This window comes from Tetrao urogallus (genome assembly GCF_951394365.1).
Source record: "Tetrao urogallus genome assembly, chromosome: 13".
In the NCBI taxonomy this organism is placed as follows: Eukaryota; Metazoa; Chordata; class Aves; order Galliformes; family Phasianidae; genus Tetrao; species Tetrao urogallus.
In genome coordinates this window covers 3589784-3602915 of record NC_136826.1, presented here as the reverse complement: position 1 = coordinate 3602915, position 13132 = coordinate 3589784, and the positions used below count along the sequence as shown (strand labels likewise).

Here is a 13132-nt window from a genome sequence, read left to right as displayed (position 1 = left end):
CAGTGATGGTTTTGCATTGTTGTGAGTCTCAGAGTCTTCCATAAGGCACTGAAGGAAAAAAATCAGTTTTTCCTATTAAAAGTTCATTGCACCATCATCAATGCGTGTCATACCTGACACCTCGGCTAGAGTGCGACTGGCTCAGGTGGTCCGAATCCATGAAGTAGCCACATTCTCTGCTGCTTCTCCTCCTGCACGCTGTCAGAGCGAGGATCTGCAACAAAAACAAGACTTCATTTGTCTCCTCTGAGAAGACCTTATGAGACAGCAAGGAACCAACCTGCACGGGGAAGGAGGCAGTGTGGAGCTCTGACAGAGCGGGGAAGCCCCTGTCCTGCTTCCCTGCAGGCAGCACAGCAGCGCTGGGGGCCTGGGGCATTTCCCACCCCCGGGACGCTTCTCCCTGGCTGCCCGTGCAGCTGTTTCTTAACAAAAGACGTGGGCTGAGCGAGCCACGGATTGCTGGCGAGATGGATCCTTGCTGCAGCCCGGAGCCCCCGGAGCAGCCTGCTCCTGTGCAGGGAAAGGCTCACTTAAATCCCCACAGAAGTTAGAAGAACACACAGAAGTTAAGGAAGAGGATTTCTAGTTGACTGGACCTTACTCGTACCCCTAGATTTTCACGCTTTCTGTGCCATACACATTGTAGCCTTCTCTGTACGTAGCGTAATTCTGGGTATTGGTGGTGGGAGCAGGCTTAAAGTTTTGGGTGTTCTTGGTGAGTTTCATTCGCTTGGACTCTGCCCGAGACTTGTAACAAAACTCGATTAAAGCCACCATCATGGCGAGCCCAAGGCCTCCGACAAGAATATAGAAAACCCCGGCCACATTGCTCAGGCTCAGAGCACTGGTCTTGTCCTAAGAGAAACGAACCACACCGTTAGTTTTGCTGTGAGAAAGAGGCAGACAGAAAGCAGGTTACTTTGCACTCAATCCCAACAACGACCACACACGGTACAAACTTTCAGATCAAGTCCAAATCCCCCCCACCCCCACACAACCCAACAGCCTTACCCGCTGTGGTCACGCTGCGTGACCCTACTGGTGCCGCTGGCCCCGCGGGACAGGGATGGCAGCAGGAGCTGCTCTGTCCTGCGCCGGTTGCCAAGCAAAACCTCGGCCATGTGGAAGTCAATAGGATTTTTTGCCATTGGCTTCCCCAGGCCTTCACTGCCCCAGGGCAAAGCTGGAGGCCAGGGCACCTTTGGGAAGCTCTAGTGGACAGCCCAGGGCTACTTAAAGTAGCAGGTTCTTGCATTATGGAAGTAAACAGAAATACCCAAGCCACTAGATGCCTGGCTTTGGTGAATGTAGATATAACTAGTGAGATACACACTGCTAAACTTTTCTACCTTTTTTTCCCAACAGTTTAAAAAAAAAAAAAAACAACCCTAGGAAGATGGTCAGCTGGGCTAAGGTCAGGAGAGCCCTAAGCTAAGACAGCACCTGCAGGGAGCAGAAAACATTACTGCAGCACAAAATATTCTGCCTGGGATTTGCATCCCTTCAGGACATGGCAAATAAAGGGGCGGGGAGAAGGCTTTCATTTTAAAAACCAGGATTTTGTAATGAGATTAAGCAAGAATACAACCCTTTTGCTGCTGCACATGGGAGATGCTGCTGGTTCATGCCTGAACTGAAAGGCAAAGTAAGCCCAGGTGTTCCCAGACAGTGTGTGGCTATCTCCAGGGGCATCCAACCTTCCATGTACTCAGAATAAAGGAGGATGCACTTTGTATGTGTCTGTCTTGTATCTAAATAAGCAGTTTAGATAGATAGATGCATTTTAGCAAACAGCCTGTGCTGAGATCTGAAATATTGCTCATTTCTGCCTCCTGCCAATTGCTGCAGGGACTCTGCTCAGATTCCCTTCATCTCCCAGAGCAGATCCAGGACTGTACCCCAAGCAGCCCCCAGCCCAGTTGAAAGCAGGGCAGCAGCTTGCTGGCTTGGTTGGAATGCTGAATGGAGCCTGACATGGGGAGGGGCCTCCAAATTGGGAGCATTTTGGGGGGAACAGTTACAGTGAGTGTTTCCAAGGGCACAAGGGAGCTGTGCTGATGTCAGCAGGACAACTCCTAGAGGTGCCTTTGAAAGCCTCCTTCACCCCGGTGTTGTTATCCTCAGTGGCGATATAGGCATTGAAGAAAAAAAAACAACAATGAAATCCTAATATAGCTTAAACTGAATGGCTCAAATGAGTGTTTGCTGCAAACCCAGCATGGCTGATGCAGCTGGACCTGCCCACATGGCGTCCCCGTGGGACTGGGCACACAGCTGGCAGCGGCTGTGCAGCAGCAAAACGGGTCCAGGTGGAAAGGGAACGGCAGACAGAGTCGCCACAAACAGCTCCAAAATTCAGCTAAACACTTTTGAACTGAAGAGGAAAATAGGGCAGGAAAGGAGCTTCTTCCTCACCAGGGCTCTGTCCTGAACTCGTCTACCCTTTGCAAGCACCTGACTGTTTTGCAGACTGAGCTCTATAGGATCTATGTTACAATTTTGAAACAAATTGTAGGTGTTCAATCAAACTGAAAATAATAATAAGGAAAAAGATGCTGGCCTGAATAAAACACCCTGACTGAGAGGAAACTTGCAAATTCAAATGAGGGAGGCAGCTCCGAGCGCTCTGGGGGATTCTCCTTCCATGTCTGTGCAGCAAATTACTAAATAGCAAAACATACTTACAACTAAAGTCTGTTACTGCATGTAAGAAAAACTGCGGTCATTTTCGGAGACTTAACAATTGTTTTCTATTCTTTTCTTTCAACCTTCGAAATGCAAATAGCAACTTTTGAAAGTCATTCTCTGTATACACAAACAGTGGGTCAAAACGTGATTGCTAATCAGTACGAAAAGACCTTCAGCGACTGACCTTACTTCCGGAGTCCTTGGCTCCACATTCACCCTTATCGTACCACCATTTGTTTTTCAGCTTGTCTAAGATGCCTTGTTCACTGAGTTTCAATACTGCAAGGTTTACAGGAGTTCTTCACGTGGGAAATAACATAAATAACATTATATTATGTTATTTTATGTTATTCAAGCTTTAAACTACTTTAAAACTATACAAAGCGATAAAGCAGGGTTCCTGGCCACAAAGTATTTACACTGCAGGCAACTGGATCATCCCCTTAAGTTAACGCTACAGCAACGCTATATTACCAGGTCCTGCCCATATCGCTTTGAGTAATCGGCACTCACTGTTAAATGAGGGTAGGAGAAACAAAGCGAGCAACCAAATCGCCCCGTTGCCCAGCCCAGCACTGGCAGCAGCTCTGTGGCGCTGGAGGGCCCGGTCCACGGCACCTCAGTGGCACTAACAGACAGCAAGCCCAGCAAGCCCAGCAGCCCTGCTCCAAACACCTTTGCGGCTGAGGGAAGGCTGGGATCGTGTGCCCACGCCGGGCTGTGAGCTTTTATCCGCGTTGACACCGTGCCGCTGTGCGGGGACCGCCGGTCCCAGCAACCGCAGGCTGCATCACCTCGTGCTGCAAGCAGCGAGCGGGTGGCTCACCGCTTGGAAGACGGCTTTCATTCGACATTTCATTTTAAAACGATCCGGTTTGGAGAGATTTTATGCAGTGCATCTCCCTGCTCTGAAAAGCATCGTGCGGCTGAGAATACACAAACAATGGGGAGAGGCTTATAAACACCTTTCTCGCTCCTCTGCATATTATACTGTGCAAATTTCCCCCTCCCCCCAGTCCCATTCCAAACACTATTTTTAATTTGCATGCCTTTATAAACCCCTTATGGAACACAGAGAATTTGCATAACATCCAATACATTATAAATTAGCTTTCACAACATTATACAGTACTGGGAAATGAGAAGGCTTAACATGCTAATTAGGGCGCTTTATTATTTTTCTTAAAGCCAAGATTGCAGTTAATTGTGCACACGCAACTGCTAAAAAGAAGTATATATATATATATATATGTATATATAAAAGTAAACTAAAATTGTCTTAACCAAACAGAGGGGAATTTGCCCTTGCTGGTCACAGCCCCAGGTGGCCGCGCGGCTCCCCTGGCTCCAGCACTGAGTGTGCAGGATGGTGGGCACCCACCTGTACCAAAGTCCTCCACATGGAAAGGGTTGGGATTTGGGGGCAGATTCAGGCTTTTGCCCGGTACTTAAGATACGGGAAGGTTCTTCTGTGCTTGCTGCAGGAAGGTTTCTTCTCATAGCTTGATCCTGGCACCGTTTGCATTAGGAAGGCTGCATCCAAGCCACTGGCACCCTTGAGCACAACACAAGTGGCTCAGGGATCCCCTGCACTGTTTCTGGGTCTCTCTCAAAAGACATTTCTTCATCTTTTCCCTGGGATGATGATGTGCTTTCCAGCTGCTTATTTAATTAGGTCACTGTTCTGGGGCTGTACGGGATGCTCTGTGAGGTCCTTAGCCCTTTCCCTGGTGGATTCGGCTGCCTTTCCTCTGCTTTTTATTTATGATGGGATTCTTTTTCATCTTCCCTGAGTGGTTTCCAGACCAGCTGCTGATTAGTTTGGCTGCTTTTATGAAAGTGAAGTTTTCAGGGGTTGAGATCTCGAGCTCTCTGTGCTCTGTATACCAGCAAAGCGAGCTGTAGTGAGTGGGATCAGGCTGGCAGAATCCCTTGGTGTGGGACAGTAGTCAGGGAACAGACTTGCTGGGGTTTTCTTCCTCACCACAACAGAAGAATTTTGTTTGATTCTGTGTTTTTTTCACAACCAGATTTGGCTGAGCTCAGTGTAACCATGCGAGGTCGGAGCTGCTGGGCTTTCCCAGATGCCACTGAAGAGTTTGGTTGCTAATGTCCATGTAAGACTGCAAGTCTTGAGACAAGAGGAATGGTACCAGTAGCCCAATGCTGAACAACAGTGCCCCGCTGGCAAATTAAGCCATTTGCTACAGTTGATGCTTTCTAAGAGTCTGCTGCAAACACTATTTTACACCTGGGACAGAGACGGCTTTTACTGCTCTCAGCAGTTTGGTTTCCCTGCTCCTGGTCATGCAGGTGTTGGTGTGAGCACCCACCCCTTACAGCCAGAAGACAAGAGGTGCTGCTCTGTCCCCACAGGCCGGGTGCCTCCAAGGTACCCACTGGCTCTTCCCCCAGCTGTGAGGGGCTCAGACCCCCCAGGATCCTTTCTGCACATTTCAGCCCCTCCTGGCTTGGGATGCCAGCCCCAAATACTGCTTCTGTCTGCCCAGGGCACAGGACAGTGCTGGTGGTGTGATTTCTGAAAGGCACTGTACTTTCACTCTTTGAAACCACCCCCTTGGTCTGTGTCCCTTGGGCTTCTGGTTCCGTTTCTAAATCCTGGCTACTTCCCCTCTAAATGTCAGAATTGCTGTGGCACCTCCTTGTCCCCTCCTGGCACAAACACAGCGCGGCTTCCAGCCTGGGTGTGTTCCCCATCCTTACAGGTGTGATAATCCCTCAAAAGAAAGAGTTGCTGTGTGCAAATTGCAGAGCTTTTACTGCATTTCTGCTTTGTTATCTGATTATTTTTCCATTGCATGGATATGGAAAATGCTTTGAGACAGAACCCATCTTCTCTCTCTTTTTCCTTCTCTTCATGACACTATCTCCCTGTCTGAGGGACTTGCCCAGCTCTTGCTGCAGTGCCTCAGCACTAAGTTTCAGCTTAGTTGCAGTCTTTTTTACTCTGTTAAGAAGGGCTGTGGCATGGTGATTTTTTCTTTCTGGCCAGAATGAATTTGAAGTTGAAGAAAAGTAAACGAATTATCAAAGAAACAGTTCTTTATCAGACTCAAATGTTAGCAGGTAAAATGCGCTTCACGAATTATAAACCATAACAGGTTTTTAATTTGATTAATGACCTCTTATGTCTGCTTCTGTGGTTTTACCTTCACCTATCGAAAGCAGATGCTCAGCGCCAGATGCTATCCAGCGTTGTCACTGCATGCTGTGGGAGCACATGGCAGTGAAGCCCCTCGGACGGCTGCCAACACTGCCAGGCTGGCACTTCCACTGCTCAGCTTCCCATTATTGCCCACTGCAGTGATGTGCCAGTGCACTGCTGAACAACCACCGAGGCTGAGCTGCTTCTTGGAAAAGGTGCTTTTAGTTTATGAGAACACCATCTCCATTGCCAGCCTTGCCAGGAAAGTGTCATTTTGCAGGAAGAAGTGGTGGGACACACTGATGGCCCAGTGCCTGGCTGGGCCCTCACTCATCACAGCAGGAGGGAACCATGGCCAGGGTGCTCAGATGTGACTGAAACACCTCCCCCACTAACCCCAGATGCTCACCAGCTGTGGGGAACTGGTGCTTGCGTGGCATAAACTCTCTGCAACACTGCAGTTATGTTTATTACTTGCAATCAATAAAGATTTAAGCGGTGATTGGAACAGCTTTGGATAATTCATATCCCATTCTATGCTCTAATTGATGTAATATAAGTGTTATACCCAAAAATGATCATTGCCAAGGACAGCAAATGAACGCTGCAGACAGCACACTGCTCCCTTCAAACCAGATGAAGCACTGCTCATGATTAATCTAGGATTTTTAGATGAAATTGTTCAGAAAAGAGCACCACAAAGAGGCAAACACTGAGAGGCTCCTGGCAGGACTCCATCAGGGCCGCACTGAGTGTCCCCAGCACTGGGCTCTCACCACCCAGCTTTTACAGACTTCAATCTGCAGTTGTTCCTTCACCCACTACCAGCCATCTTCTAATGTTTTATAGATTATCTGTGTGCAGGGTACATGGTGTTGTCTCAGCACTGTTGCTTGCAGCGTCTGGAGAGTCCAAAAGTAGCATTTTTGGGAGCAGAGGGTGAGGAAGTGACCCACAAGCTGAAGGGAGAGCAGAACATCACCAGTGAGAGCTCTTCTGGTTTGGAGAGCATCCTTTTCTTTCCTGTGGCCCAGCTGGGGCCCATGGCAGCAGGGGCTGAGCTGCAGCAGTGCCACCAGGCCCAGCCTGCTCCTATGGTGCCCTAGTGGGCAGCTTGGGAGCTGCTGTGTCCCCAGGGCCACCCAAGGAGATGTTTGCATCTGCTTCCAAGGCTGAATACGAGCTGTGCTGAGGATAGGAAATCGGGGGCCAGTGGCAATGGGGATTCTCCTCCCCAGGTAGAGGGCTCCAAATGCACGGTGCACAAGGCCAGCTGGAGCCTGTCCACTGCAAACAAGTCTGGCTGAGTGCCTGAAGATGCCATTCCCAGTGTACTCAGTACCACATCCCTCACAGCATGAAATCCTGAATAGTCCACAGAAGGTCCTTTTATTTTCCTTTCCAGATGCCAACAAACTCCAAGTGGAGAAGTCCTGTGGAAGCATGGATGCACACTAGGGATGTGGCATTTACAACCAAGCTGTTTGTGTTCTCACATACCCTGGCCCTGGCCATGTGGGGTGCATCAGGGTAAGCAATGTCACAGCCAAGGGCACTCCTGGGCCACAGCTGCATTACACTGCATGGGCGCAGACCAGCTGTAAATCTGGTGTAATGTATCTGGTGAGGCCATTTTTATGGCCAGTCTGTGGGATCCGAGCAACAAAAAGCCACAGGAGGTTTCTGGCAAATCTGTCCCTCTGAAGACAGCAAGATTAATGAAGAATGACATCCTCACTTGGTGCTAATGCCTTGCTGAGCAACACAAAATGCAGCTTTCTTGAGGGGCCTTCACCTCCCACGCAAATCTCAGTGACATGAAGGAGGAGAAAGCCCAGCACTGCACCAGGTCTCCATGAGCACACTGTAAAGTGCTCATTCAGCTGGTTTTGCTTTTAATCTGTGTTCTTTCTTTCTTAATCCCTTTAATTTAGGAACCTGACATATTTAGAGCGCTCCAACACCTGCAGCACAAATTCTGCTTGTTTCTTCTGCCTGCAGCTGTCCTCACTGGCTGAAGCACTGCTGGAGTTGCTGACATCACCAGCACCCAGACACTGAGCTGGGCGAGGGGCACCGGCGGAGGCAGGCATCAACCCCAGCACTCCTCTCAACCTGACAGTGCACCACACAAATCTCACTAACGTCATTAAAATAGAAAGACAGAAAGAATCCAGGAAGAGACACCAAATCCAGCACCGTTCTCTGGAGGGCACTGCTCGAGGTTAAAGACCCGTCTAAATCAAATAAGGCACTTTATCCCCCCAAGCTCTATAAATCCTGGCCTGATCTGTAACTATTGAAAGGACTTTTTGTCAAATCTTATTACTGAAATAATTTCTGACCAGAGGGTGAATGCATTGCCCAAGCTTTCTGCTCTTTCCTAGATCAGCTCTCTCTCAAGATACGGTCTGTCATAATTTACCAGTTTAGCAGCATCTCCATGCCACAGTTTCATGTTTTGCTCTGCACCCAAATGTAAGGGATGGGGAAGACTTAGGCTGGAAATGGACTCGATATTAAAACTCTCTGTGCATGTTTAAAGCCCACAGTTGCAGGGCACTCAAAGCAGGCGTGAGCAAAGCTCTGAAAACACAGTCATTCACTATTCCTATTTATGTTTGCCTCAGAAAGTGATCTGTATCTCACACTGAGCAGTGACTATTCGTTACGAAAGCACCAGGTATGTCTTTGTTTGCTTTTTTTTTAAGAAACAAACACTGGGTTGTACTCTGCCACCACTTCAGACCTCCAACATTCCTTTACACAGTTCATGACATCTTAGGGACTGAAATGTTTTATGGCTGGGCACAGGATGGGACAGAAGAGAAAGCTGTCTTGTTCGAAAAGACAAAGAGCCTTCAAAATCAGAAGATTAAAAGTAGGCACCTCAAGCCCCATACATCCCCAGCCACCTAAGGAATACGCCGCACGCTGACGGCTGGCGTTGTGCTCAGAGACATCAGTCACAGCGTTAAATCCTCCAGCAGAAGGGCTTTTTCTCACTCTTGCTCTCAGTGGCACAACCGGATGTGGTTCCCTTGCTGACGGGGATGGAGAACGGTGTCCCCAGGGGCTGTCGCTGACTTGAGATGTAAGGGAGGGCACAGCACTGCTTGCCTGCTTTCCGCCTCTCAGTACCAAAAGGTGTCACAGAATGAATTAGGATGCAAACAGTTTCATCAGAGCCAGAAGGCTGTGTGGGCTGTGCCTCGTGTTGCCGTTTTGATGTGGTACGGCAGCCTGCGAGGACTGCATCGATGCAGAGGGCATCTGTGGCCTGGCAGCTCATCCCTCTGCTCAGACAGCAGCTGCCTATAAGGAGAGCTTGCAGGCTGCACAGTGGCCATGTGAAAACTACACAGATGATCTCCCAGTGGATGGTTTTCCACAGTTCCTGCTGAGTATTTAGTAGCTGCATTAACAGATGTTTGCTCTGGTCTTCATTTCTATGATTTTCCATAAAAAGTGTTCTTTTGGTCAATTCAAGAGATCTTGCTTACTATTTTTATAGGCACAATGGAGCACCTACTGCATCCTCATGGAACCTGTGGAGTTTTCCATGCAGGCATTAGATGTTCAACTTCAAACCAGGTTTTGGCTGGTGCTGTATTTGCTGCAGCGTGGAAGACGAGTGTGACTGTAGGGTGCCATCATCACACCACCAACACTTGTGCTGAACACACCTGCACCGAGCCAGATGTGTTACCACCTGAACCTGCAGAGTGTACGCTGTCTGTGTTTGGCAGCAGCAACTGTCTCTAGGAAAGTATATTTATATGTTTCATAAACGTAGCTCAAATAAATTAAACTCTGTACTAACAGGATCATAATTTAATAGAAGTGCCAAGTGCTAATGCAATAATACGTGCATATTGGATTAGGAAATGCAACCCGTAACAAGTCACTGTAGTTCATTTGTAGCAGTGCCTGAGACTTGAGACACAGCCGTGGGGAGAGGGTGGGCAGCACTGCTGCCAGGCAGGAACAGCTTGATGGTGGGGCCTTCATGCTATGCTACAGCCAACACCATCTGACACAGCAATGTGGGGCCTTCCTGACATTACCTGCATCCTTCCTAGCCTGAGGGATATGAGCAAGAGACTCGACTTACCTTGCGTGCAGGGTACCCCCTCACCTTTTCCATCTCTTGCCTCTAGACATAGCCACTTTTTCCCCCATCTTCAATGAACTACTCTTCTCCTGCGATGGCTTCTTCTGCAGCTCCTGCTGCAGGTCTTGCAGCTCGGTCCGAAGGCACGCAGGCACCGTGGGACAGCCGTGTTGCTGGCATGAACCAGAGGTGTGCAAAGCATGGTTACAGTGCTGGTGCACGCAGAGTGCCTGCCTTCATGCGAGCTCAGTGCTGGAAGGTTAGAATTACTTCGAAGAAGAAGAAGAGAAGCATTTATCTTTCCCTTTGTATTTTATGTGACAACCATTACCATTGGTGAGGAAAGAATCAAGTGCAGAGCTGAATGCAGGCATTCAGTGCACAAGTCCTGCTCCTGCCCTAGGAGCTCCACTTGGAGCTGCTGCTTTCTCCTTTCCCTTCTCCAGGCCCAATGAGCCCTGCCCCAGTTCTCCCCGCACTGATGCTTGCAATGCAGGATACATGACTCATGCAAGAAATTCACGGAAAACAACTCTTAAGCACCACAGGTATTATCAAAACAAATGCATGACTCACAAGCCTTTTGCTGAGGATTCTTGTGGCTGTGAAGCAGAATGTGTGGTTGCTCCACCGCAGTCAGCGCTGCACAAGCGCATTCCCTTGTCAAGGCAGCAAAGCAAGTCCCCATGGCAGTTTTGCTGAAGGTTACACAGACAAAACAAAAGGTACACAGTCTTCCGATGCCAGCCCTGAGCCCAACAGCTCCTTCCAGCCTGGGCAACCTGCTTGCCCTCAGTCCTCATCCTGACTATCCTAGTGGCTGTCCCAGTAAAACCCATGGCTGTCCCATGAGCTCCACAGCAGCACAGAAGTTTCTGCAAACAAGGCAGGCCCCCTGTTCTTCTGGCAATGTTCTAAACGAGATGCTCCAGTGAACTCTTAAAGCACTAAGACTTCACTGTTGATATAAAACATACACAGTTTTGCTTCCTAATACGCTATAAAATAATAGCTGTCAATTAAGCACATATTTTGATATCTTCATCCAAAAGCATTATTATCTTATTAAAGTACTGCTTTGCTCTGTCACTCAGTTGCACAATGCAATAATTTCACACTACTTTCCCAGCTCCGAGTGGGAATGATCTCTGTGCCACCACCACTGGCTCTCACCAACCCTTCCATCTTTTTCTAGATCATAACCCAGGCCTACAGAATGGGTGGCAAGTAAATTCACACCACTGAACGTAATTTCCAACAAATTGCTCAAATAAATTGTGCTGCATCTTTTTAAGATCACCATTAACCCAAATGTTTGCTATAAAGCACCGCACGTTTGGCAGTGGTGCTCTTTAGATGTCAGGTATCATCTAAAATGATGCCCAGCAGATTTCTTCTAAAAATATGCCACTTAAAAAATGATGCCACAAATACTAACTGCTGTGCTGCAAATGTATCAAAGCAAAACAGCAGCGAAAGATGGGGGAACAAATCCCGTCTGCTAATGGCCCCGCTCTCGTCTCAGAAGGGCTGGGAAATGCAGTGCTTTACAGTGTGAGGCTCTGAGGGCAGGACTCAACTAGCTCTCTGCAAAAGTAATCTCCTGATTAAAAGGGAATGACCAAAAAATGAAGCAGCGTTGCATCAAGTATCATTTCACAGATGCTCTCCAAAAGAGATAACAGCCTAAAAAAGAATACATTAAAGAAATTAAGTCAAATAATTAGGAAGCACTCCTGGCATGTGAAGCTGGTAAAACGCTACGTTCAGACAATTTCCTTCCGTGCTGGTTGTCATTCAGCATTACCATGAAAGTATGAGAATACAAGAAATGTCTCAACTGCAGAACTATAGAAATTAATCTTAGTAGAAAATTGTTCCTATGCAACTGAATAATTAGTTTCCCTTAAGTCACTCATCCTGCTGCTGCTGCCTACATCCTGTTTCGTCTATTTCTCGTTAAATTCCTATTCAGCCATCACTGAGCTATGAGATGATAGGATTGTATAATAAACAAAATAATTAGTTTCCAAACTGCTAATATGTTGTAACATATTTCCTGGAATACATTTGTTTTATAACTGCTATTCTGTGTCCTCTCGCAACTGTGAACGCAGCTGACATGCATAAGAGGTTAAGAATATGGTGTAATTTTTCCACAAATACAATGGACGAACCTAAATTCATGCTCATTTAGGAGAGTGAAGTGAACAAACGTTGATGCAGGTACAGGATGCTGCACCAGGTAAGTCAGTCACCCCACATGTGTTAACGTGCATCACACACCCACTTGTGCTCAGAGGAGCCCAGCACTGACTGTGGAAGCCCCTTCCAGGGCAGCCCCAGCAGCCAGGACACTGCAGGGCAGTGCAGTGCCCACCATGCACTTGTCATGGAGTAGATTTAAACACTTCCAGAAAGGCCATTTAGCTCCTTTTCTGATTCCCACCCTAGGACTCAAAATCCTGTTGATACTTGGAGTCACTGGGTAATTTTCCAGTGGCCAGGAACATGCGTTAACAAGAGGTAAACTCACAATTACAGCTCAGAATCCCACAGCACTGTGTGCAGAACCTGTATGCTGCACCACAGGAAGGATGCACATGGGAGGGAGCTCCACAGGATTGCAATGGATGCTGGCACAGGCAGACAAATACGTACTTACTCCATCAGCATGAGCTAGAGCTCAAGACCATACTGGAGGCAGGCAGGGTCGATGGCCTGCTCAGGCAGCTGCTCCCCAAGCCCAGGTCTCTACTGGCTAAGCTGAGAGAAGGGCTCTGTTAGCTTTGCCAGTAAAGAAAGCTGCCCCAAGCAAGCAATGGGCCCCATGTGGTCACCTCCAGTGGCCACCCACAGCCTGCCTCGAGCAGCGATTCAGCAGGTGCTGCCAGTCAGTCATCCCCAGGTATCACCTCCATCATTCACTCAGTTCTCCCAGGTATTGCCTCCTTCATTCAGTCTCCTTCAGCATCTCCTCCTCCAAGGGAAAAGGGAAAAGAGAACAGCTCCAAAGTGACTCCCATGGGATCCCCTATTAATAAAGCCACGTTGGTACAGAGAATTAGCTGTGTAGATAGGATATGAGAGCACGAGGGCAAGCCAGGCTCTGGTGGGAGGACAGAGGGGAGCGGCCTGGGGCTGGCATGGATGAGGAAGGC

The 13132-nt window shown here is 48.2% G+C and overlaps 1 protein-coding gene across 2 annotated transcripts in view; it reads right to left on the bottom strand.

Moving 5' to 3' along the window:
- Window positions 1-612: 612 nt before the first annotated feature.
- Window positions 613-13132, bottom strand: part of GRIA3 (glutamate ionotropic receptor AMPA type subunit 3) — a gene marked incomplete at both ends in the record, with an annotated part of 142461 nt that continues 129941 nt past the window's right edge. Inside the window, 2 exons of one of the 2 annotated variants that reach the window (XM_079542007.1) lie at window positions 613-858; window positions 2876-2990. In XM_079542007.1, the coding sequence (XP_079398133.1) occupies window positions 613-858; window positions 2876-2990 (361 nt within the window). The remainder of the gene's footprint in view (window positions 859-2875; window positions 2991-13132) is intronic. The other variant, XM_079542008.1, reaches the window with a different exon arrangement.